This window comes from Leptonotus elevatus, chromosome 1, assembly GCF_054856555.1.
Source record: "Leptonotus elevatus isolate MCC_2025b chromosome 1, RoL_Lele_1.0, whole genome shotgun sequence".
NCBI classification, from domain to species: Eukaryota; Metazoa; Chordata; class Actinopteri; order Syngnathiformes; family Syngnathidae; genus Leptonotus; species Leptonotus elevatus.
This window is the reverse complement of record NC_141239.1, coordinates 14,339,566-14,366,228: the sequence shown is the minus strand read 5'-3', so window position 1 is coordinate 14,366,228 and position 26,663 is coordinate 14,339,566. Positions and strand designations below refer to the sequence as shown.

At 38.7% G+C, this 26,663-nt stretch overlaps 1 protein-coding gene across 1 annotated transcript; it reads left to right on the top strand.

Annotated features, from left to right (window-relative positions):
• Positions 1-22,193: 22,193 nt before the first annotated feature.
• On the top strand, positions 22,194-25,857 carry LOC147180976 (phospholipid hydroperoxide glutathione peroxidase-like). Its single transcript, XM_086075843.1, has 7 exons — positions 22,194-22,305; positions 22,883-22,977; positions 23,235-23,379; positions 24,155-24,306; positions 24,964-24,988; positions 25,093-25,152; positions 25,248-25,857. Exons 1-7 carry the CDS (start codon positions 22,237-22,239, stop codon positions 25,278-25,280), a joined length of 579 nt encoding a protein of 192 aa, XP_085931969.1. The 5' UTR covers positions 22,194-22,236; the 3' UTR covers positions 25,281-25,857.
• The last annotated feature ends 806 nt before the right edge of the window (positions 25,858-26,663 follow it).

Sequence of the window (26,663 nt, the reverse complement as noted above, 5' to 3'; positions counted from 1 at the left end):
TTGCTGTTACACCACAAAATCTTATTCCTATAAAAAATATATATATATATATATATATATATATATATATATATATATATAAAATATGATGGGTCTTTAAAGTCATCCTGCACTGAGGATAGCAATTGCTATGCAATGTGACTTAAGCTTTCTGTTGTAGAATATGCAATGTGTTCAATGATATTTGCTGTTCTAAAAAAAGACCACAAAAATATTTCACCTGTTAAAAAAAGAAAGAAGGAGAGAGATAAATTATGTCACATTTATCAACAAATGTTTCTTAGCATTGGAAAAAGCATGATAAAAGTTTTTGAAATGAAACATATAGTGAAGGATGTTTAAATTAGGCTTCACTACAATCTTATCACGCACAAATCAATTCACACATCCCACACATAAATAACAAAGGGATTGTGCACGCATGAGATTGAATGCGCGGGCCCTTTGTTCAGGTTGCAAAAGGATGAGGCATTCACTCTGTGATGTGACTTCGCTGCTGTGCGAGGTAGATCGACCTATCTATCTATCTATGCTTTCAGTGACAGTTCGAAAACAGCATATGGACATCAATCAATCAATCAATCAATTAACCAATCTAAAACCTACATGCTTTTTAATTACACAAGGATTTTTGCTAGTTGTAGGCTGCCCGGGTCCCTATCACCCCCGCAAAGAGCAAGGGCACATTGTATAGAATATATATTGTGGTGATATTTATTTTCATGAGCATACTCGGTATTGGCGTAATCCAAAAAGAATCCAAAGTAATCACGTTACATTACTTTACTATTATGGTACTTGGATTACATTACTAACTACATTTTTTAGCAGGTAACTTGTAACTCTAACGGAATACATTTTAAAAGTAACCCTCCCAACCCTTACGTTACCCCTCAGTTATTGTATTGGAAAATACTTTGTAGATAGTAGATACAAAATTAGTGTGTGTTGACTAAGTTTGGTATCGGTCGATGAAATTTTATCAAACAATGTCAGAAACAGGAATGGCAGCACACTCCCACTACGCTAACGGCTAACTAGATTTGAGGCTAATGTTAGGCAAAGTCATTGCTCGCTGTTTCAGCGAAAGTAACCAAAGCTTATTAGCTTACTTTTGGTTCATTTAATAAAACAGTCTTAGCTTCATTTTTGCAACTTGGCATAAAATGAGGCGGCGAGAGATGTTTAACTTATGTACGGATCATAGTAGCCACTTTGCTAATGCATCTAAAGTTTCTTCATACTCTGTCAACTTTTTACATCTTAAATTGGCACATCTAAGGAAATTGGAAAATGTATATAACTGACGACATGGTCAATGGCAAGGACCCAGATGCAGAATCGTGAACAAAAGTTTATTATACACAAACAAACAAAAAATCACCTTCTCGGGGAAAAACTCTTCTTGCAAAGGGTCTAAAACAGAAAATCACCACAAGGGAAAAATCTACATAAATCTCAACTCGAGAAACAGGCTGGAAAGCAACTGGAAAGCAGGGTTGATTGATCTTGGGGCAAAAATCGTCTGACGCAGGTGGAGCGTTTGGAGCCGGCTTAAAAAGCCGGCTGATTGCTGATGTCCTGATACTGATAGCCCCTGCTTGGCCTGCGGGCGTCCAGAATACGGTCCACAGTGTAAGCTGGATGGCCCTCGATGAGACGCGGGGGAGGTGGAGATGGAGCAGGAGGTTGGAAAGGGCTCTCCGTCACGGGTTTGAGAAGGGAAACGTGAAACACTGGATGGATCTTGAGTGAGGAGTGAAGGCTAAGGCGGACGGCACTGGTGTTTATGATTTTGACCACTGGGTACCAATAAACTTGGGGGACATCTTGCGTGAATCTGTTTGCAGAGGGAGATCGCGTGTTGAGAGCCAAACTCGTTGTCCCACCTTGTAGTCAGGAGCTGGCATTCGGTGGCGGTCCGCCAGCCGTCGGTTGCGTTCTCGCCGTCCGACCAAGAGCAGCTCGAGTTTCCTCTCCTGACTCTGAGGATCTGGGCTCTGACAGATGGTACCGCTGCGTCCGACTCCTGAGTGGGGAACATGGGAGGTTGGAAACCAAAGTTGACCATAAACGGTGACATACCTGTGGCGGAGCTGATTAAGGAGTTGTGTGCATATTCGACCCATGGGGGGTGAGTAGCCCAGGAGGAAGGAAGTCGGGAGATAACACAACGCAGCGCGGTCTCCAGGTCCTGGTTAGCCCGTTCAACCTGGCCGTTGGATTAGGGATGGTAACCGGACGTGAGGCTGGCAGTGGTTCCAGCACCCGACAGAACGCTTTACAAACTCGTGATGTGAATTGCGGGCCTCTGTCAGCGACTATGTCTTGGGGAATGCCGTGCAGTCTGAACACATGAGTAATAAATAGGTTAGCAGTTCCAAGGCGGATGGTAATTTTGGGAGAGGGACGAAATAAACCGCCTTGGAAAAGCGGTCTACTATGGTTAGTATGGTGTCATGTCCTTCTGATGGTGGGAGGCCAGTAACAAAGTCTACGGCAATATGTGACCAGGGGCGTGGTGGAATGGTAAGGGTTGAAGGAGGCCTTCTGGTGGGCGATGTGATGACTTGTTCCGGGCACAGTTTGTACACGCAGCAACAAAAGTCCAAACTCCCATAGAAGGCCACCAGAAGTGATGCTGCACAAGGGCAAGGGTGCGGTGAACTCCTGGGTGGCAGACAATTCGAGAAGCGTGACCCCAAGTGAGCACTGACGATCTGACTTTCACAGGAACGAACAGCCGGCCAGGGGGACAACCATCAGGTGTTGGCAAGCCCCGGAGAGCCTCTTGAACTTCCTCCTCCACTTGCCACCTCAACGCCCCCACCACACAGCCAGGAGTGAGGATGGTCTCTGTCACGAGAGAGCGTCCAGCTTGACATTCCTCGCGCCCGGGCGATAGGTGAGGGTGAAACGGAAACGACGATGATGAAAGGCTGCACTGCCCCCTCCAACCACTGCCGCCATTGCTACAGAGCCAACACTACAGCCAGTAGCTCCCGGTTCCCCACACCGTAGTTTTGGTCCGCAGTGGTCAGTCGACGGGAGAAGTAGGCACAGGGACAGGAAACTCCATTTCCTGTCCGCAGGCAGGCGTTGGGAGAGGACGGGCACGACCCCAGAATCCGAGGCATCAACCTCGACCACAAACTGCTGCTCGAGATCTGAGCGAATTAGTACAGGAGCGTTTGTAAACATACATTTCAAACGTTCAAAAGCAGATTGAGCTGCCTCAGACCAAACAAAGCCCACTTTACTGGAGGTGGGTTGAGACAGCGGAGCTGCAATACGACTATAGTCACGAATGAATCGCCTATAGAAATTTGCAAACCCCAGAAAACGTTGCAGCTCCTTGCAAGTGGATGGGACCGGCCAGTTTACGACCGCTTCTACTTTGGCCGGGTCGGCTCTCAGTTGTCCCTTCTCAACCACGTAACCTAAGAAATCCACTGAATCCACATGAAAGTCACATTTCTCAGCTTTCACATATAGTTTGTTTTCTAGAAGTCTATGTAAAACATCGCGTACATGCTCCTCAAGGGAGCGAGAAAAGATCAGTATGTCATCAACAACTCTGTTCAAGAGATCTAAGAACATCATTTACAAGTGCTTGGAAAACGGCGGGAGCATTGGTCAAACCGAAAGACATTACCAGGTATTCAAAATGCCCTAAGTGCGTATTGAAAGCCGTCTTCCACTCGTCCCCTTTGCGGATCCGGACCAGATGGTCGGCTTTTCTCAAGTCCAGCTTTGTGAAGATCATCGCTTCCTGCAGGGAACTGAATGCAGAGTCTATCAATGGGAGAGGGTACTTATTTTTGATAGTAATGTCATTCAACCCTGTATGGTCTATGCATGGACGTAGAGAACCATCTTTTTCGACGAAGAAGAAGCCCGCCCCCACCGGAGAGGAGGAAGTCCGAATCAGTCCCGCTGCCACCGTGTCGGTTATATACCCCTCCATTGCCTCACGTTCAGGTTTGAAGAGGTTGTACAACCGCCTGGAGGGGAGAGGAGCTCCAGGGAAGAGATCAATCGCACAGTCATGAGGCCTGTGGGGTGGTAAAGTGTTTGCCGAATACCGCCTTTAGACCGTGGTACTCAGGGGGTACCTTAGACAGGTCTATGTCCTCAGGTTGAGGAGCTGTGCTGGAGGACCGGGCTGGAACTAGTACTGTGTTCTTGGTTAACCTCAATTTCCAAAAGCTCCATTCTTTCACTTCTTTTACACATTTTCTCCAATGTTCAGGGACCACGGGAAAAACAGAGAATGTTAATTTAGTTTCCATCATGTTATGGCTGGAATATCCAACTAACTGCACAAGGCTTGATTTTGAGGGCTTTGAGGGATTTTGAGGGCTTTGTATGCTAATCACAGGCAACAGCAATACAATATGCCATGTGGTATCACCAAGTAAGGGGTGTTGATTGAGGAAATATCAGAAATGCCTAGATGTTCGGAATTGTCCGTACAGAAAAAAAAACTAAATAAATCAAAATGAGTCATGCTTACAGTATCCTCCTAATCACGTGATGAAAAGCTATGAACGAGCACATGTTTTTGTGTTTATTGAATAGCTTATATCAAGTTGTTGCCATATGGACAAACCATATCCAACAATGTTGTTTAGTAAAATATCACAGTGCCTCTGCCTCAGATACATAGTTGTGAGTTCTTGCTTGAGAAAAACCACCCAAGCGTGCGCATGCTGGCATCAGACTCATTCACCAGCTGCACTGAAATCCTCTTTGAGGCTCTTTAAGTCCATCACACCATCTGCTTAGGGGCCACCAGCAACCAAGGTAAACAGACATCAAGCACACTCGCTGCTAAAGAGAGAGTCATTTCTGTGTCGGTCTTCAGACTTGTGGTGATACACTCATTTGAGGATTAGCACATACGCGGACCAAAAGAGCAGGCGAGTGCACGAGTACATCGAACAAGTAAACATGGCGAACAGAACATTGGACAGATGGAGATGGGGTGAAGACAGTACAAGATGGAGAATGCACAAATAAAGCATGGACCACTACCATCTGTAAGACAGTTGGGGAAAAAACAGTATCTTATTGACAAGGAGGTAACAAGAACACCAATTGGAAGAAGTATTTTTGATTTCTTGTGTTCTTTGAACCCGCTGCAGTCAACACAGATGTTCTCCTAATTGGAGCATCCTTCCGTAAATCAATCAAATCCCATGCTGGCACATCCCAGAACAGTTCATTACTCTAAATTAAAGGACAGACTATATTAAACTATGAAAGTCTACTGGATTATTGCGCTAGAGAGTGTTGTGAACATTAAATTTGTATTTATTTTTCTTATCTCCATCAACATTTTACACACAAAATTCAGGTATAGTCAAGAGCAGCTCTATGAAGGCATACAATTAGGTTCACCCTTGAAGGCAGTCTTGTCATGTATGTACACAATCAAAGAGTATTCATGAACCAGACTATCTCTAGCAAGAATGATCATTCAGTCTTTCCTTTGGTCTCTTGAGGTCTCCCTAATTTATTGGAATTTAGATGTTTCTGGGGTTGGTGAAAGATTCTGGTTGGTAACCCGGTGGGTAGTCAGTGATGTCTGGTCGGTGCTGGATTTCACTTTCCTTTCTTTTCTTTGATCCTTCCTCGGGTCTCCTGACAACCCCACGACTCTAGTTGGATTCTGAAGTATTCGGTTAAGGTGAACGGTATGGGATTTTTAATAGGTTTTAGGTGAATTAATGAGTACACACTCACACACACGCACACATGCACACACACCCGCACACGCACATACTCACGCACATACATGACATGTCGAATCGGTAAGATTACCGAATGAACAATACTGAGCTCTCTCAGAAAAAAAAGAATGATCAATAAAATAAATGATTTAATCAAGACTTTAATGACAAGTACTGTATCAATTGATGCAGGCAGAAGTAACAGTCTACAACTAATTCTTGGATTTATGCAAAAACCACTTCAGGCAACTTGCTCCTCTCATAAGGCTTATAAAGTTTATGGACCTTTTTATTATGTGGACCTAATGGGTGAAATTAGCTCGATAATCATTCAACATTTTACAACGCAAACTCACTTGTCTCAGAGCACACTATTGTAACAGTTCATTGAACAGTCCTAATTATCGCATGGTGGGAAATAGCAGTCTGTCCTCGAAACAGCTAGTAAACCCAAATTAAAGTTTCGAATATCACATTTGAAAAAAAATTATTTATGTAAATGTATTTGTTGTTCTATTTACTGCAGTACATGTGCAAATGTTAAAATAAAACATTTTGCAATTTGGCATTCTAGAAGAAAAACAATACCATCATGTAGCACTGGTGTTGATCAGGTTGATTCATTATTGTTTCACCAATTACTTGAAATAAAAATTCTCCAATGGGTTTATAGCATTGTGCAATATATACAGTTTATCAGATTGCCACAATACATTTCAGGATAATCAGCAGATAGCACGTGGAAGCGGGACCATCCAAAAGTAGGCACTTTAGGAAGACTATTGTGTGCGTAGACTGCTGGCACTAATATCCACTTAATCCCATAATTTCTCTCGTCGCTGCTTTGGGAGAAACAGGGATCTGCTCTGTGATGCTAGAATGTCTGATTTGACGACCACTTGTAGATTCAAAACGTTTGCATCGTGCAGTGAGAAAAAAAAGAAAGAAGCTACAACAGATGGCCAGACAGCACGGTCGAGGATGACATTGAGAGAGCAGGAAGATTGACTGGTGACCCTTTTAGGGTGTTGTTTGCCTTTCAGCCACAATTCTGGAATGGATGGACATACTGACATCAGATGCAGTACATGTTATGAATTACTTCATTGGTTAGTGATTGGTAGATTATTGGCATTGGAAGTGTCAGATAATCCAGTGATTAAATTGTCTTACTCCCGTCACGCGTCTGACAGTGTGGGGATTCACTCGCCAGTCCAGGGGTGACACCGAGAGAGTTTCGTCCGTTCAGCTCCCCGTACCCCCGAACAGGAGTATAGAAAAGGGATGTATGAATTTGTGTTTTATTCAAGCAAGCTTTTCAAATTGACAAGAGGTTCAAGATTGCAAATGTCCCCGTTGTGGGACTAATAAAGGTTATCTTAAAACAAACTCCCTCAGTTGTCTGTTCACAAAGTACTTTCTCCCTCCCTCTTTTTTCCTTGTGTCCTATTTTAGGAACATTTTGTCTGACAGCTTGGATTTTTTGACAGTTAAATCTGTTTGAGTGATGAACGTTCCCACGAAAAGCTAGCTGTGAACACAATGTGACCGAGAAGAAAGACGAGATGCTGCACTATACGTATGCTGACGGCCACACGAGCCGAGTCATTTGCAAACATCATCACCACTCCCATCAACACAAATGGATGAGTGAAGTTTGACAGATGTTGACCGGGTCTCGAGAAGTTTTGATTTGTTTCATAATTGGCACATGTCAATTCACACAGCCCTTTACCATATTTTGACTTCCCAAAAAAAGAGGACACTCAAGCTCGGCCTCGAGATACGAAAATAATACTCAAGACGCCATCAATTAAAATTATTTTAACCTATACCTCCTCTGTATGGGTAGAAATAAAAGTCTTGTCAAATGAATACATAATGACATAATGTTGTATTATGCTATATATATATATATATATATGATTTATTTTTAATTGTTGCTCTGCAGAAGACATTCAGTCTTTCATTTGGATTCTCAGTGCCAGTGTGAAGTATCGGGAGCAGGCGAAGTGTTCTTCAATGAATAGGAAACGTTCAAATGCAAGTTCCACTCAAGGCTCCACCAAGAATGTTGACTCTTTAGGTCCATCTGAATACACGCGTACTCCATTCAACCATCATCTAATGATCCATTATCGATAGTGCACGTCTTCAGTAGCGTCGCGGGTGTGCTGGAGCCTATCTCATCTGAATACCTGTACTCTCTGTCTCCATTAAGACATGAGGTTGTCTTCCTTCAGTGCAACTTCTAAGTGTTGTAGAACTATAGGGATACCATTTTTGAAAGCGAGTGGATCACTACAACTGCATTTAGGTCCCTCTACTCAACGTAGCTGAGTAAAGGACCCTCAACAGAGAGAACTCCGTGCCCAAAACAGTTACAGCAAACAATTTGAATTGTAAAGCCGTAACACCAGCATTGGCTTGCTCATTAGTTTGCAGTGTTGAGCAGCACTTCTGCATACGGCGAGATTTTTTATTATAAACATATCCATAGCAATACGCATGAAGTCAATTAGACTTAATACAGCCCCGAGTCCTCTGTGAATGACAACTGTTGTTTTCAAAACGGCAGAATGTTGATACAGGTTCTGTATTGAATATCATTAGATTGTGCAGATTTACCAACTGTTGAGTTATTGAGTTATGGATTAAATCCTCCTTCATCAAAACGTACTCATGAGTTTGCCTTCATACCAAAAGCCTGTTCATACTGGTCTGTTTATTTGCATGATTGTGCCATTATAAGTTATACACCTAAGGCATATTTTCTCCAAGCAGTGTTTGCTTGTTAGCACTCTTACCAGTTCCATTTGTCAACACTGCTTTCATCCTTCATGGTAAAATCTCTCAGGATGTGATAGGGAGTCATAGTATTCATTATGGCACACGATGTGCCGATATACAGTCAAATCACTACCTTATTAGCGCTTTTTCATCTCATCATTCTATGTCAAAGCAATGAACACTTTGTTGTTCCGTAATATACCAAACACAGGTTGGCTGAGGCAGTGGTGTCCAAACACCGGGCCGCGGGCCACTTTGGACCGGGCAGTGGCGGGCCGCACAGTTGAAAGAATTTAAGCAAACAAACAAAAACAAAAAACCTTACCATATACATCCGGTTTATCCGAGGCTAAAAAAAACTTATATTTTGAAAAATAATCGGATTCTCTGTTTCAACCATTCATGACAGACTTTTGATGCACGTCAAGATGCTAAATTATCTCGGTCGCTAACGCTAATATTGAATCCACAAGTTAGCACAATAAAAAAATAAAAAAATAATAATAATAATAAAAATAAAAAAAATTGATGCAAGCTGTGTCCAAATGTGCACCCTACTTCCTATATAGTGCCCTACTTAGGGGTCATATCATTTTGTAGTGCCGTCCGAATGTCCAGGGAACGAAAATGTAGGGCACTCAAAATTACCCACAATGCACTCTGAAAAGTAGTTAACATCGATATTCACTGAACCGGGTTGATGTAGACTACAATGCATCGCGAGCATGAAAAAAAAAAACATGGCGCGAGAGACAGCGCAAGCGCAGGAATCAAATCCGATGCATTAACATATACTACGAAAATAATTAATTCCTTTTAGTTGAAAATATGTACAACAAAGGATATAAAATAGAGTTTAAAAACATTTTCATTCAAAATAAATAGTCGGTGGTTTATGCACCGGTGCGTCGTAAGAGTTACGGCGGTCACGTGATATGCGACGAGGAGAAAGTAGTGAGCCGGCTGTCCGAATCGCCAAACAGAATAAGGGCACTACTGTGCAGGCCACTATTAAGTGCAGGGCTATGTAGTGAATGAGGGGTTATGGGACAAGGGTGGACATTCGGAAAAAGCCGTAGAATATTTGTAAAACGTCTTTGCAACAGGGAAAAGCCCCAGTGAGACAACACAAAAGCCTATGACCAAGAAGTGAAAAGAAAGGTGCATTCACAGAGGACCGACTTGAAATATGGATTTACGGCGGTGGGTGATTGACATGCATGAGGCCCGCTCATCACAATATTTGGAGGGGCTCTTGATTTAGCCTTATGTTGAGTTATTTATGGAGGACGCTGCTAATATAGTTACATAAAAATGTGGCTTCACGTTTATTGTTCTGCTGAAAATACTCCTCAATATCATATCATTTATAGTAAGTGTTAACAAAGTGACCATATTCAAATGTTGTTACCCTTGTTACATAAAAATACACAGTAGAATCGCGTTTGTTGTAGCCACATTCACGGCTGTGAATTTGATAGAATTTCGAGTTTGAATGAACCTGACTGAATTCGGTAAGAAACTACTTAGGGTAACGCACACGCACGCAATTTTATTGGTTAGCCAACCAACCAATGAAGTGAGTGTGAAGACAAACCCACAGACAGCATAGTACATGATGTCACACATTGTAAAACTGTACATTGGATTTTATGTATGCTTATTGTCATGTAGAACAAAAAAAAGAGAATAAATAATACATCCAGGAAATAAAATACAGTAAAGCAATGAACGCCGGGATTACACTTACCATATACACACTGAAAGTGAGACGTGTGACACCTTCTAACACTCATATTTCCACTCATACTTATTTCTGCCTATTATTGCCTATGAGTCACTGACAATCAGCGTCTTAATTTGCGACATAAAGAAATAATCACGGCTGGTCAGTGTGGCCTTGCTAGCTCGTTAATGTTGCATTATACGAGAGTTCGGTGTCCTTGTTGTTAGCGTTTTTTGTGTGTCTTGGCCCACCCTTGGAGGTGTACAATGGCAACACTGAGGGTGTTTGAAATGGAGGAGGACCTAAAGTGGTGAGACAATAACAGAACACGCTTAACACCCTAGAGCTTGTGTTTATTTTTATTGCTAGCACGCCTACAAACTGCGCTTGGACGCTAATCAGCAAACTTGAACCAGCGCACCATTGTTATCATTTTTTAAGCACTTAAACCATGCAAAAACAATTAGCCAGTGGCTACGATCTAGATTTGCGTACGGGATGTAATGCAATCCTAACAATATCACAATGTTCTAAGAGTGTCCCTTACCAAAAAGTACTATACTTTTAAGTACATCATATAGAGTATATTTAAGTAAATGTGGTATACAACTATATTCAAAAGTATTATATTTAGAATGATATTATTCCCACATGTATTTTGTGTTAATTTATAGTGCAGCCCATGCTCAGAGGGTGGTCATCTTTTGTTATTGCTTAATAGTTTAGGAAAAAGGAGAAAAATGTGGTATTCTAGAAGTAATTACTAACGCCAAACAGCGGAGGGCAGCGTTTGCTATTTTGTGTACATGGCCTAGGGGGGAGCTTCGTAATCTAAAGCGAAGAAGAGCCACACGCAATGTGGAGACAGCCGTGGGTGGGACATTTTGTGAGCATTAAATGCATTATATTTTGTGTTTTTCAGCAACTCAAAATAAAAACCCACTACATATACTTTAAGTTTATTGTCGAGTATACTTTTTCTTGTAGCTACTAAAAGTAAACTTTAAGTAAACTCCTTGGTACTAAACTGGTCCATTTTAGTACACTACAAGTATAAATATATATATATAACATATATTAATAAGTATACTTTAGTATAGTTTCAAGTATACTTTAGTACAATATTAGGTATACTCAAAGTATACTTGAAAGTATACTAATGTCTACAGCAAAAAGTGGGAACGAAGCAGTGAACTCAGGTTCCAAATGTAACGGCCATAACCACTAGGCTATCCAGCCTTTACAAACAAATTTGACTGATAATTTCGGGCCGTTAGTGCTAAGTATGTACTACACAGTGTTGGGAACGTTACTTCAAAAAAGTAATTAGTTATAGTTACTCATTATTTGCTTAAAAAAGTAACTGAGTTAGTAATTGAATTGAATAAAAGTAACTCGTTACCAGGCAAAGTAACTATTTTCACTACTTAAATATTTTTTTTAATATCAAACAATTAGGATTTTTTTTCTTTTATATATTATTATTATTATTATTATTATTATACAAGGAATTCAAATTGCGTCCAGGCTATCTATCCAGGGTGTTTTCATTCATTTTCGTGAGTATTTATGTCACACAAATGCCTCACTCCATAATATGACACATCATACAATAATAATAATAATAATAAATAAAATAAATACTGGTAGATGGTGATTTGTGGCACATATATCATCTATAGGTAATTTGTAGACAGTCCTAGCCAGACCCTCCAGAACTTCACTGGCATTTTTTATGATTGTTGCAGGCTAAAATAATCAATAATAGATCAAAGAAATTGCCAATGCTATTAAAATATACAGTGTTTAATGCTAATATGGCCCAAATCATAGTCATAACTACTACTATATTTACTCCTCAGAATCATCAACTTCCACTTGATCTTTCTGAAAAACATATACTCTTGTACACTTTCAAATATGAGCGTATGGGGATATATCTTCAGTTCATAATTCGACACATATAAAGACGTGTTTAATGATCGCTTTACGTCAGAAGACTGCCCAACTCTCGGCTTAAAGTGCATCATTCACATACAAATGTCACCCCATCGCCTCCATGAGTGTGAGCATATTTCTTTCAACACTTTTCACATGTTTGGCACTCGTAACGATTGACGGACTGCGGCCATGAAATGTACTGCCGATGCTAAAAGAGTAGCTGTAATTTAGCACAACTAGCCTGGTTAAAATGATGTTGACGGATCGACAATTACAGTTTGGTTCAGCTTGAGGATGACGGAAGGCTTTCCTGACTGTTGACGATTGCGGAATGACGGACGTTCAGAATTCAGTGACGTGCTCACCTGCAAAATGTTGTGTTTTGACGTAACACATGTGTACGTCCATTAATAAAAAATGGGGTGCGCCTGCCATTCCCTACAGATCAGCGATGTCTTACATTTTTAGCGCAAGACACTTTATCACATAGACAGTGAAATCGCCCCACGCGGTTTTGGATGGAAAAAAAAGCAATAAATATCACAACTAAAACACGGTAATAGAAGTGTCTAATAATGCATGGTAAACTATAGACGTCCAAAAATCATTTTAACTATTTCCATTAGTTTAACATTTTTTTCTACTTTTGTTGTATGAAAACCTAGATTTTTTTTTATTGTACATTAGAACAGATATAAAAATTGAGTCATACGATTAATTACGATTAAAATGTTTAATCGCCTGACGCTCCTAATTTTTAACAATCATCTAGTCAGGCGATTTAAATGTTTAATTGTAATTAATCAGCAGTGTAGGTCAATAGTTTAGCACTTATTAACTCATTCACTGCCATTGACGTCAAAAATTAATTTGAATAATTTCTTAGTTTAACATTTGTTTCCACTTTTGTTAACAAGAGTATGAAAACCTAAAAAAAATAAATTGTACATTTAGAACAGATATAAAATTTGTGATTAATCGAGAGTTAACTAGGGAAGTTATGCGATTAATTACGAAAAAATGTAATTGCCTGCGCCCCTCATTTTTAATCTTCTTTTTTTCTTAAAGTATTTTTTTATTTTTAATAATCTTTTCTTTTTAAAAAAGAAAAAAGAAAATTTAACAAATTAGGGGCGTTAGGCGATTATTATTTTTGTAATCATAATTAATCTCATGATTTTTTTTATTGTACATTAGAACAGATTTAAAATTTAAGTCATACGATTAAACATTTTAATCGCCTGATTTTTTATTGTAATTAATCGCACGACTTCACTAGTTAACTCACGATTAATCAAAAATTGTATATCTGTTCTAAATGTACAATAAAATAATTCTAGGTTTTCATACTCTTGTTAACAAAAGTGGGGATTTTTTTTTTAACTAATAGAAATAGTTCAAATACATTTTTGACGTTTATAGCCGTCAATGGCAGTGAATGAGTTAAGTGAAATATGATGCTTCAAATTTGTTTCCTTCACATTTCACATGTATCCTTTTGCAGAAGGGTTGATAGACTCATGTCAAATTATGAAATGAATACATTCAACGTGACTAAAAAAAAAAGATCTACACATGGTTGGTTAGCGCTGTGAAGGAAGGGTTGGCAACCCTTTTCCTCCTTGTTGCTAAAGCAACAAGTATGGTAACGTCATGGTCGTTTACTGATTTGAAACTGAGAAGGCAGGAGAGAAATTGCAGCCACCGTATGTTCTCCAGCTGCTCGAGATCTCCATCTGTCCAGTCTCTCATATAGACAAGTGTATAGTGACTTTCGGGACAGTTTATTGTATATCTGTATTCTATTTGTAGCCCAAAAACAACATTTCTGTTTCATTTTTTTTTTTTTATCAAAATATGGACACTATTCAGTAGATCACAATGATATGTTTCCACCTCACAGTCTCAATCCAGTATTTCTTGTTTTTGCCTTCTGGAGATTTTGAAAACACCCTTCAGAAAAACAAAAACGCGTAATGAAAAAGTCACATAAAGCCTGTGAGGTCTTATCGATATTTTAGGTATTTACCAAGCTGAAGAAACATGAGACATTTTTCAATATTCAAAACCGAGAGGATTGATTGAGGGGATTATTGAATTATCATCTCACTACATCCATGCTACTGCCGTGGATGGATTCAGCGGGGGAGGAAGAAAAGCGCAGCAGGGCGCGACTCACGGAGAGCAAAGGGCCGAGTGGAAAGATGAAGGAACTGATAGAATGCAACAGGCAATATTCTGATTAGCCCAAGTGGACTCAGCTGCAGAGGTCGGTCTTGCTGGGTGGCAGCAGGTGGACACGCGGTATTCCCCTTGCCTTTGTGATGTTTTAAATCAGAGAGCAGCGGGCAGGTGGACACGCGGTATTCCCCTTGCCTTTGTGATGTTTTAAATCAGAGAGCAGCGGTGTGGCGCCGTGAAAGGCTACAACACATTACACCGCTTCACAGTCCACCAACAGTAAAAAAAAAAAACAATAATTACATTTCAAACTGAGGCACTTTTCACCATGTTGCTTCGACATGACTCATGTCTTTGCTCTCTTTTTGAACAATTCCCTGAAACATGAACAAACAATAACTTATTTACAATATTTTTCACAAATTCTAAAGCATCTCATTACTACTACTCATGCTTATTTAGTTCTTTATCAGAATTGATGGTTGAGGCATTTGAGACATGCTCTGTATTTTTCCATTTGGGAACGAATGCTGGGCGACTGAATCTGATGTTATTTTGGTCATTATTATCATTAGGCAAATTGCCAACGTGATGGCAGGGGGGCGCGGGGGTGTCGGGTTTTGGAGAGCTATGTAAAGCCTTGCCTCAAATGACTTTGTAATCCTGTGGAGGGTAGATTAAGGTAAACTAGTCCACTTTTGGGCTGAGATCTCTTCATCAACATTTTTTGCAAGTTTGAATCGCAAGTGCACACGGGGCAGATTTTGCTGTTTAACTCATTCACTGCCATTGACGGCTATAGACGTCAAAAATTCATTTGAACTATTTCTATTAGTTTAACATTTTTTCCCACTTTTGTTAACAAGAGTATGAAAACCTAGAATTTTTTTATTGTACATTTAGAACAAGTATAAAATTTGTGATTAATCGTGAGTTAACTAGTGAAGTCATGCGATTAATTAAAATTACAATTTTTTTTTAAATTTTAATCATAATTAATCGTATGACTTCAATTTTTATATCTGTTCTAATGTACAATAAAAAAAATCATGAGATTCATTATGATTACAAAAAGAATAATCGCCTAACGCCCCTAATTTGTTATATTTTCTTTTTTCTTTTTTAAAAAGAAAAGATTATTAAAAATAAAAAAATACTTAAAGAAAAAAAGAAGATTAAAATGTTTCGTAATTAATCGCATGACTTCACTCACGATTAATCACAAATTTTATATCTGTTCTAAATGTGCAATTTTTTTTTTTAGGTTTTCATACTCTTGTTAACAAAAGTGAGAAAAAAATGTTAAACTAATAGAAATTGTTCAAATACATTTTTGACATCAATGGCAGTGAATGAGTTAATAAGTGCTAAGCTATTGACCTACACTGCTGAAATTGTTAAATGGAAGTTATTTTTGTTCTTTGTCTAACTTGTAACTCAAATTAAAATGCAGATCGTCTTTCCATGCATCTTTCCATCACAATATTCAAGATAACCTTGAGACTCAAGAAATGTTCAATGATTAAATTTTTTCTCTCAATTTTTTTACATTTACATGACATAGTCACATGACATTTCTTTACATGGCCCATTCCAGTAGGCGCCACTCAACACCGGTCCCCTCCCAGCAAGACGCTGCCACATCACTGCTTCGCAGTGGCACAGCATGCTCGGGGGTTAATGAGCTGCGTCTGCTTTCATCCGGCATTTTCAATTACGGCTCATGAACATGAGTTCATTTGGCATGCCCGTTTTGCTCTCTTTGTTCCAATGCAAGTGTGCAACAACACAGTCTTGTTTTAATTGCCATCGTAACCACCGGAGCATTGTTGGCGCTTTCAGAATGATCGACCTTTGCAAGCAATTCATTTTTGAACTGTAAGATGTGCCTTTTAAGCTGTTCTGTCTTTCACTAACCCACTTTTTGTTAATTAAGACTTTAGCTGCGAGGTAAATAGTATTCTTCTATTGTGTATCATAATGTATAACTTTGCAAATGACTCAGCTGTCACTTTTGAAGGGATAGTTTTGGCGACGTACTTGAAACAAAATAACATGAAAAATAAACTCCACTTTTTTTTTTTCATTACCACAATAACAGCAGCAATGGGGTGAATGTTTACCAAGTTCTACATTTGGTGAAGTCTTCAAATAAGTGCAACCTCCATTTTTGTATGCCTTTTTTTTGCTCTCTTTTTTTTCCATCTAAATTCTGGCCCACATATTGAACTCGGTTTTTGTACAAAAAAATGCAGGACCCTGGCATGAATTTTCCCACATGCAATGCATTTTCAGTTTTTCCACATACTAAGCTTGAATTGGGGAATACAGTCTGTTGAATTGTTATAACTTTTAACATAATAAAACAGAAAGTTCAGAGTGCCAGCTGTTTGATAAAGAACAAAAGGAACATTATAGAATGTTAAAAAATAACTCTGGCTCCCTTCTCTTCCCTCCTTGTTGTGTACACCATCAAGAGTCTTCAACATACAGCAGGTAAAAGTGTGACATTTTATTTTATTCACTGTTTTTGTATGCCGAGCTACAGAGATGTATTATTGTTAGGGGGTGTCATTCGGTTAAAATTATTACTCATAATTATTCGTATGACTTCAATAGTTAACTCACAATTAATCGCACATTTTACATCTGTTCTAATTCAAATGTACAATAAAATACTAATAGAAATATGGCTGTATATTTTAGTCATGTATGCAGTCATTTCATAATAATTCATAATAGAGTTCAAATTCAACAGATGTACTGTAAAAACTAAGTATGATAATGATTGGTGTTGATGTCCTATTTCTGCCACTAGATGGTATAATTGCATTTGTAAGACATTGGTGACAGCTTCACTGCATTTTTCTTTTCATATTAAAGCTACTGAACGTAGAATATTCCATTTCGAATCTCTACTGCCACCTGCTGATGGAAAAAAACTGCACATACCGTTCTTTACATACACACCACTCGCATTACGTCATATCCGCAGACGGGGCGCGGGAAATTCCAACCCAAATCCAGCCTGAATCTACTAATTAGAAGGCATTTCAGTCATAAATGGTCAAATAAAAAACTTATTGTTAAGTTTTTTTGGGGAAAAAAAGTTCCATATTGAAACTTTAAGAACTATCTAATTTCTTAACAGTAAGTAACTTGTGAAATTCTGCACATTTCTAAAATTGTAAAATAAAACTTGACCCGTCTCCACAAATATATGCATTATTATGAACTTTATTAATGCTAAATTTTCGTTTCTGCTAGTGTTGCGATGGAATTCCCCCAGTACAGGCTTTTCCAGTAAAAAATTGTTTTACAAAAATTGTGGAGTTAAAGGACCTTTAAATGAACTCAAAATGAATGCACTAATTTTGACACCCTTATTCATTGTTAATATTTTTGGGCACCTGATGGGATTTATATTGTTTCCTACAAGAAATATTGCCGTAGTTGGCCTTTATGGAACCAATTAATCACAAAAACGGAGTTTATACTGTATATAATTGCGATTATTTAGCATTTTCTCTACACTGTTATCTTACAATAATCCTTTATATACTATTTGCTAGCACATTGATTTGGGGGAGAGATTTTTTGTGATGTGGCTTCGAGGTGAATTCAATGGCCTGGCTGTTAATTACCTGTCAGATAAACGCTGAAGAGCTGAAGCCGATATGGCAGCCTTGTCTCCCGATGGTCTGAAGGAAGGTGGAGGATAAGAAGGCTGATGTGGACCATTGAGAGGCGCAGTCGGGGGGGAAACAGACTGCGGAATCTGTTGCCTTGCCAACCGAGCCCCTTAGAGTGCGAGGGTTAAATGTAAGCGATTCCTCTGCCAGCGCAAATATAGGTTGCCATCTGTTTTCTTGACACTTCCTTTGTTACAAATTCTCAAACGTGCAAAGACGGCGCGTGTAGGTGTTTTCATTAGAACCCTCCGCAGGAAGTTCATTTGATTTTTAATATGAACGCAATGAGGGGGTTTTGTCATTTTTAAAATGGAAAACGAACATAATCAGCCTTGTTTCAACTCTTAATGGACCAGTTGGGCGGATTATTATTTTTTCCTTTCAAATGAAGTGTTCAGGTGGAACTGGTAAAGTTATGTGGTCGGTTTGAAAATGCTTCTTTTTTTCTGACACGTAGTCTCCAGGGACGCCAACAGGGATATGCAAAGGAAAGCAAACAGCAAAGTTGTTGCTTAGGAACAGTAAGAAATTACCAAAACTTTTTCTAAACCATCTGATCTAATCTCCTGGAGCGGCATGTGCGTGCGTGCGTGCGTGTATTGTGGAGGGCGGGGTTGGCAGAGTCAAGTTTAGCAGAGGTGGTTTCTAGGCAACTGTTTTGTTTTTAGATTTATATGAAGCTTGTTCGTTTTTCTGTCATTAGCACTAATTTCTTCTCTTTGATGGATTGTTAATTCACTCTTGGTGAATGAAGCAAAAGTACTCTTCTGCATAATAAATGTGCTACTATTTTTGGGTTTTTGTCTTTTGTGGGGTTTTTTTATATAAATATATAATGAACCAAATGTGGGGTTTTTTTGTGTGGAAATTACAAGGGGTTGGCATCGCCTTATTTGAACCCATTAGTCTCAAAATTCCTCTGTAGACTTTAAGTGCACTTTAATTAGCTTGTTTTGACTACAGTGGTGCCTTGGGATTGGAGTTTGATTCCTTCTGATACTAATTGTATCTCAAATCTACACAAGTGAGGAACTAACAATGTGGAGTAAGCCGTTCTAACCGGGCTAAGTCATTTGAACGTACTGCAAAGTCATTTGAACGTATTGGTAAAACATAGGTTAAATGCTAAAAACATTAAAAAATGTCCCCCCCCCCCCCCCCCCCCAAATAGCACAAAATATTGTCTTGCGCATAATGCCATGAGTCGTTACCTCATGGCCTTTTAGGGGGAAACACGTGTTCAAACTACTTTATCAATACGTTCGAACGACTTTGTAGTATGTTCGAATGACTTTATCAATATGCTCGAGCTACTTTGCAGTAGGTCTCATTTTTATTTATGAATTTATTTTTCCAATTCAATGGATATTGTGCTGCTCGTGGTGTGTGTGCCTTGGCCACCTGGGTCCAGTACAATACAGACATATGGATATATATGAAAGAAACGGCTCGGTAAGTCACAGTAATGTTAGTTCTCAGAGGATAAAGAGTATTGCTATATTACGTCTCTACGTGTTGCTCCACCATTTATTTTTACTTAAAGATTTAAAACACAGTGACACCAATACTATTCTTTAGACCGTCATAGGCATTTTTCATTGTATGTTAGCATTCGTCTATAGGGTCGTTGCTTTAAATATACACCATTTATTAAATAAATAAGTATAAGTAATATACCAGCTCAGTTGCCTAGAGGTTGTGGGTGCAATCCCCGGCCGGGTCATGCCCATTGACCTCCCTGCTTGACACTCAGCATTATGGGTTGGAATTGGGGGCTTAGATCACCAAATGATTCCCAGGCGCGGTCCCTGCTGCTGCTCACCGCTCCCTCATGGGAAGGATCAAATGCGGAGAAAGAATTTGTGACAATCAGTGGTACTTTGTTCAGTTTGACAATATTAATTCGTTTGAAGCCTTTTTTTATTTTTTTATTTTTTGCCAAACTTTTGCTTGTTGTGACATGTGTTGATACGAGTTCACTGCCACCATACAGCGCTCCTATCTCATACTGTTGCTCACAAATGGACTCGAAAGTCAGCCCACTCGTATCTCAACGCAACACTTTAGCCTATACAAAACATTCACATCTGCTAGTACAAAGGCGTCAAAGCCTATTATCTGAAAGAATAATATACTGTACTTTAACACATTTTTAGAGGGCTCTTATTACTATATAAAATATTTGCACATGTGCAGCGCCAGAAATAGCCAACTACTGTATAAAGGCGCATACACATAGAGAGACATATAGACACACAGACACATCGTTGAACTGATGCTTATTATAGTAACCCTGTCATTTCATTCTGAGTCCTCATTGGCAATATGAGAGGTGTTTAATTGGGGGCTTCCGAGTGGATATTACGGATGAAAAGGCCATGTTTAATCATACAGCCTAATTAAAGGTCTCCGCTATAGATGACATGACCCCCACATCATCCAATGCCAATGCTCATGCATGTGTGTTTGCGAGAAGATGTCCCACTGCTTCAACTGCAGGGGATGCTCATTTGCCGCATGCCTTTCTTTTTTTTTGATCTTAGGGTGTCATTTGCCCTTGTGCTCCACACAGTGCTGCACGTAATGTCAACTTGGTCAACCACTTAAAGCTGTCATGATGGGGGTCGTGTGACATTTTAATTAAATATGCACCTGCCTTATTCAACTTGACTTGACCAAATCCACCGACAAACAGCATACAGCACAAGCGCACATTTTCAACTCCACAACATTCAATTAAAAGAGGCAAATTGCTTGTCACTTGTATTTTAAGTGTGGCCCTATCTGAGTCCTCGAATCTATTTCAATACAATGTGCTAGAATAGAGATTGAAAAGTAGTTCTTGACCCATATAATCCAGAGCACAAATAAGACAATGTTATGAATTTTTTTGCTCATATAAAAGACAGTTCAAACCTGAATCGCAACCATTATATTTAGACAATGCAAGAATATTGTGATGAGGGAATTTCAGTAGGTTATGTATAAACATAAACATGCTGTATATACATACACGTGTGCATATATTCATATAGAGCACTATATATCAGTATCTATATACAAATGCCACTCATTAAATTTTAGGAATACTGACTTTATATATTTTATACTAGTTCATTTCAAACAGTGAATCTCATAAATGATATAGATTCACGAAACATATTGTGAAATATTTCATTATTTTGTTAAATTTTTCATGACACAGTAAATGAAGACTCATGAAAATAATTTTTAATATAGGAATTTATTTGTAATTGAACCCACCACCCGAAGCTGTCGTCAACAATGAAGTTTGAAGTTTATTTCAAACATGCAGTCGTAAAAAAAAAACTAAAGCTACAATATAAATATTGCAAAGGAAAACATGAAATAGTCCGAAAAGATTACGAAGAAGTCATCTTATTTAGATCCTACCCCTACTTTCACATTACCAATATAATTAGATAATCAAAAACTGCAGACCAGAATCTATATATACATAAACACCCAAAATAAGTATACACCTTACATGTAAAATTTGTACATACTGTATACTTTTGTCCACGAACATCTCACACCCAACTGTTATTCACTATATACATAACTTTAAATACACAGTGTATCTTTATTCTCCCTTCCCGGCATACCCCATGAGCAACATATTTTATACTTTGTTCTAAAATGATTCATATTTGGAGATTTTTTTACATCACACACTAAACGAAATAAAATTTTAGCAAAATAATAAATAATAACTAAATTAACATGTTAATAAAACTAAAACTAAATTAATTAAATGAGGAAAAATAGATACTCCAAGAGACAAAGAGAAATTGGTCTGCAGCCATAGAAATGTCCATACAGATATATACACATATTGTAAACAGACATGAAGTGTGTTACAGTACTGTTATCTTTTGGACATACACGCTTGAACAAAGCGGCCACTTTCTTATAATTAGAAGGTGCCATCTGGTGTTCAAAGTTGGAACTACGGCCTTCAAAACAAACGGTACTCGACAAAAAAATGTCATATCAACAAAAATAATTTACCTAATCAAAAATAGTTTGCGAGAGCACATCGTTTGCATTTCTTGTTATTTCGTTATTTCCACACAGCCTCACACACACCACACATGCGCGTTGGGTGGGGCTAACAAATGACGTAAGAACGGCCGTTGGTGTCATCAGCATGTGGTTACTGCGAACGTCTTCCGTGTTATTAGGCGTGATCGGAAGCAGAGGAGTGACCCGAACCATGGTATGACATTTAAAGACAATTGAATTAATGTACCTAATTGTGCAGTTTTAATGTTTACGAAACGATTAATGTATCCACCATCGTCAGTGCGGTTACGACTTGTAAGCCGTGCTGCTATTTTTATAACGCGGTGTAACTAAAAAATAGCTCCGACGTTGGTACAATTTGCTGTTTCTGTATCGATGGAAAACAGTGGCCCAGTTTAGTCCTAAATGTGGTGTATTCATGTTTGTGCCCTGTTGTTTAGTCATGCCAAACGAACTCTCGTCTCCTGGCTTTGTGTAATGCTTACGTCAGCATTTGTGGTGTTAGCTTGTTATGCTAAATAGTGCTAGTAGTTGTACAGGGTTTCCCAACCTTTACTGAGACAAAGCGCATACTTTATTTTACATTGGAAACATCAGATTACAATGTGGGGGGAGTCAAGTGTTGATGTGACACGATTGGACAAAAGCTTACTTCAGTTTTAGAGAAATGTTTCATAAGCAGGTTTACCGTCCTGTTGACTCATCGGTTGTGCAATTTCTTATTGCATATTGACCTTGCCCCTCCCTTTTGCTTTCTCCACTTTATGCAGTGTGCACAAATGAAGGATTGGCAAAATGCTAAATCCATCTATGAGTTCTCTGCCAAGGATATTGATGGCAATGAAGTGTCACTGGAAAAATACAGGTAAGATGTCGGTGTGCATGACGTCGTGACATAATCTATTGTAATACTCGGACACAGGCTTAAAAAAAATAGTGGTTTACATACTTGGCAGACGTTCCTAAACCCAGATAAAAAAAAATAATAATAAAAAAAAGTGGGCATCATACTCAGTAGCCAAATATTAACACCTCTCCGTATCCTGTGCAATTCTAAAATCATAAAAAGAGATAATCTAAAAGTATATTGCTGATGTACTTTGCTGTATGTTTCTGTAACAGGGGTTACGTGTGCATCATTGTAAATGTGGCCTCCAAATGAGGGAAGACCGGTGTAAACTATACTCAACTTGCGGGAATGCACGCTTCGCTTGCTGAGAAAGGTTTACGCATCCTGGGATTCCCATGTAACCAGTTTGGAGGACAGGTAAGTGGCCAGTATTTGTTTGCTGTGTTTCATTGGTCATCAGCATCTGGTTGACATGAATGTCCGTCTGCACTCGAAGTCCCCCTTTTGTATTTTGACACCAATCCCATAGCTATGAATTAGGGATGCGCCGATACTGGTCTTAGTGCCAATATTGTTTGTTCCATTAAAATGCAGACTGTCTGCTACGCCTTTAACCCCCCCCCCCCACCACCACCCCCAACTGAAACAACTTAAGTGTGTTTTGTGTTATATTTCTTCCTGTATTGATTGGCTAAATTACTTTCATTTTGTCAGAAAATCTACAAAAATTGCAATTCATCTTTAGTTTTTACAGGTGTTTACTTTTTTTTTTTCAACTCCCTTCTCAATGTAAATTGGAGTAGCTGTACTTTAAATATTTGTTAGTCACTAACTTCCATGACTTCTGATTTAAAATATAATCTGTTATTTTGTATGAATTTTTTTTAAATATATTTTATATACCGGTATATAGGAAGGAGTCAAGAGAACTCTCAGTTTAGACAAATTCGACAAATTGCAGAAATTATCCAATGGAGGATTATTTCTTTTTGGCAATAAGTTTTTCATATATAATAACGTCTTCGGGTGTTTTGGTTTTCGGGCTTGGTTTCCTCGTGTTAAGTTTTGACAAAGAATTCTCATTTTGGCTCATCCCTATTTTTGAATGAATTTAGCAGTTGTTGTATTAGTATCGTATTTGGCGCATCACAATTTGTAATAAGTTATATGTTTGTTCCTGGTAATGGTCTAGGAGCCTGGAACGGAGGCGGAGATTAAAGAGTTTGCCAAAGGTTTCAATGCGGACTTCGACCTCTTCAGTAAAATTGATGTGAATGGAGACAACGCTCACCCCCTTTGGAAGTGGATGAAAGCACAGCCCAAAGGAAAAGGATTCCTCGGAAAGTATGTTTTATTGCAAACAATAATAAACATTGTGGCGTATCCATCATAAAAAGTACAGTTCAGAATAAACAACCAGTAATTTGATTTGTTTGTTTCAATGACACTATAAAGTCTTTCATCATTGTCTCAAATGTAGCATAGAGGTGAAATTGAATGCAATCATTTCTGCAAGTTATCTCATGAGGAGCAAGTGCATGTCTGATCTTCAAATTAAATGTCATCACATGCAGAGGCAGAACTGGACTAAGAGATTTATCAGAAACTGCCTTTCTAAAAAAAAAGACCTAGGAGAGGAAACGTATTAGAAAACTGAGGACTATTATTTATTTATTTTTAGCTCATGCACAATGCGTGTTTACCTTTTTTATTGTGTATTTCTTACTATATAAATAAAGATGACTTGACTATTTAACCACTAAGTGATCTCCCCTTGCTCCCCACAATAACTGATGACGAGAGTTGGCTCAAGCTTATGAAAATGTAGACAATTGACTTCATGTTTTTCCTGTTGCTTCCTCATTCAGCCTCTGGCTTGAAAGTGCTGACACTAATATGTCCGCCACACAGACATATCCAAACGATTCATTTTTAATCGAGTTACATTGCTGGAAAATGATCATGGAAAACTGATCCGATTTTTCTCCCGTGTTTTCACAGTAACATCAAATGGAACTTCACAAAGGTAATCTTCTTATTGAGAGCTTTGTAATATTTTTACAGACATTTTTTTTCTAGGCTAATCAAGCCCACTATTGTGATTATTATTATTTTTCTTCCCCTTGACAGTTTCTTATAAACAAAGAGGGGCAAGTGGTGAAGCGGTACGGTCCAACAGACGATCCCAACGTAAGTGGCGTTGGTTGTTGTTGTCAAAGGTGTCGCTTTGGTCATATCACATTAAAATAAATATATAAATGTTTTTTTTTTTTTGTTTTTTGTAGGTGGTGGAGAAGGATCTGCCCTCTTACCTGTAATCTGACCATCTCCAATGTGTATGATCACACGCGGATCTCCCATAAGGGCTTGAGGTTGTTGGTTGCGGGTGTCTGGACTAATGACGTCCTGTCTGTGAACCCGATCATTGGGACGGACAGGTCCGATGACTCAGCGTGCAACTACTCTCCAGAAATTCCCGCGACACCAACCTCTAAGACCATATGAGAAGAGATTCCTTAGCGATCCAACACAAGAAAAGTTTTACAAACTAGAGTAACAGAAACAGCCATTCCTTCTATGTGATCATTGGTGCTTGGTGTTTAGGGTTTTGTATCCATTCATTATGCCAGCTGCTTGTTTATTACATGCAATACTTTACTGACATCTCCAAACTACTGATAATGGCTTCACTGAGCCCAGAAGCTATTGCGTTTCCAATGTATGACTTTGCATTCACGTGCTTGTGAGAATCATGGGGTCTTGGCCGTTATGGTTTTCATATACCTATCAAGCGAAAATGATGCTCATTTGTTGTAATTGTCACATTATAAATGTCAGTCAGGGTTACTTTGCAAAAAGTAAATAATAATTAAACATGTGAATGATGTTTTGTCATTAGCTGCACGGTTATTGAGTCAGAAGTACAAATGCCGGAAGATCCAATTACAAGTGACTGATAGCATTTCTTGATTATTTTGCAGTTGTGACCTGGAAATGCAGTATTTTGAATTTTAGATTATTTAAATTATGCATTTGTTGTGTTTGTGTACAGAATTTTCATAAATGACATATTTACACACATCTGCAGTTCGGAACGTGTAAGAGAACTCAACTAGTCTCAACTCGAGCTTTATTTATAAAGCACTTTAAAACAACCAGTGCTGCATACAAAGAATTGTACATGGAGTAAAATTCAGTCAGTAAAAAAACTGAACGTTAGCTAGCATTCTAAAAATAGTTCTATAACACTTAAAGTTACCAGGGAAATATTTTCTCTCTTCATATTCTGAAATCTCATGTTCTTTTTGGAGGTACAATACAAAAGATTGTGACTACATGCGAACGTACGTCCCTTTTTTTTGTTTTTTTTTCCGGCTGATTGCGTGAAATGCAGCATGCACCGAAGTAGTTGCCATATGGAGAAACAACCGTTCCCCCCCAAAAAGTATTAACTACAAATGATGTGCACATCAAAAAAATAAATAAAATATGTGCTTGTATATCTATGGCGGCGAAGCATAGTGACATCAACAAATAAATGCTCTTTTTCGAGATGGCATAGGGTAACTTTTGTATTTGTCTCTTGCCATTCACACAACATAATAGTTCTTTGTTCCAGGAAAGTGTGGTCAGGGGAAGCAGTGAAGGCAGAGCCTCACCTGCATGTGAAGACTTCAACAATGTCCATAATTTCATCCTTA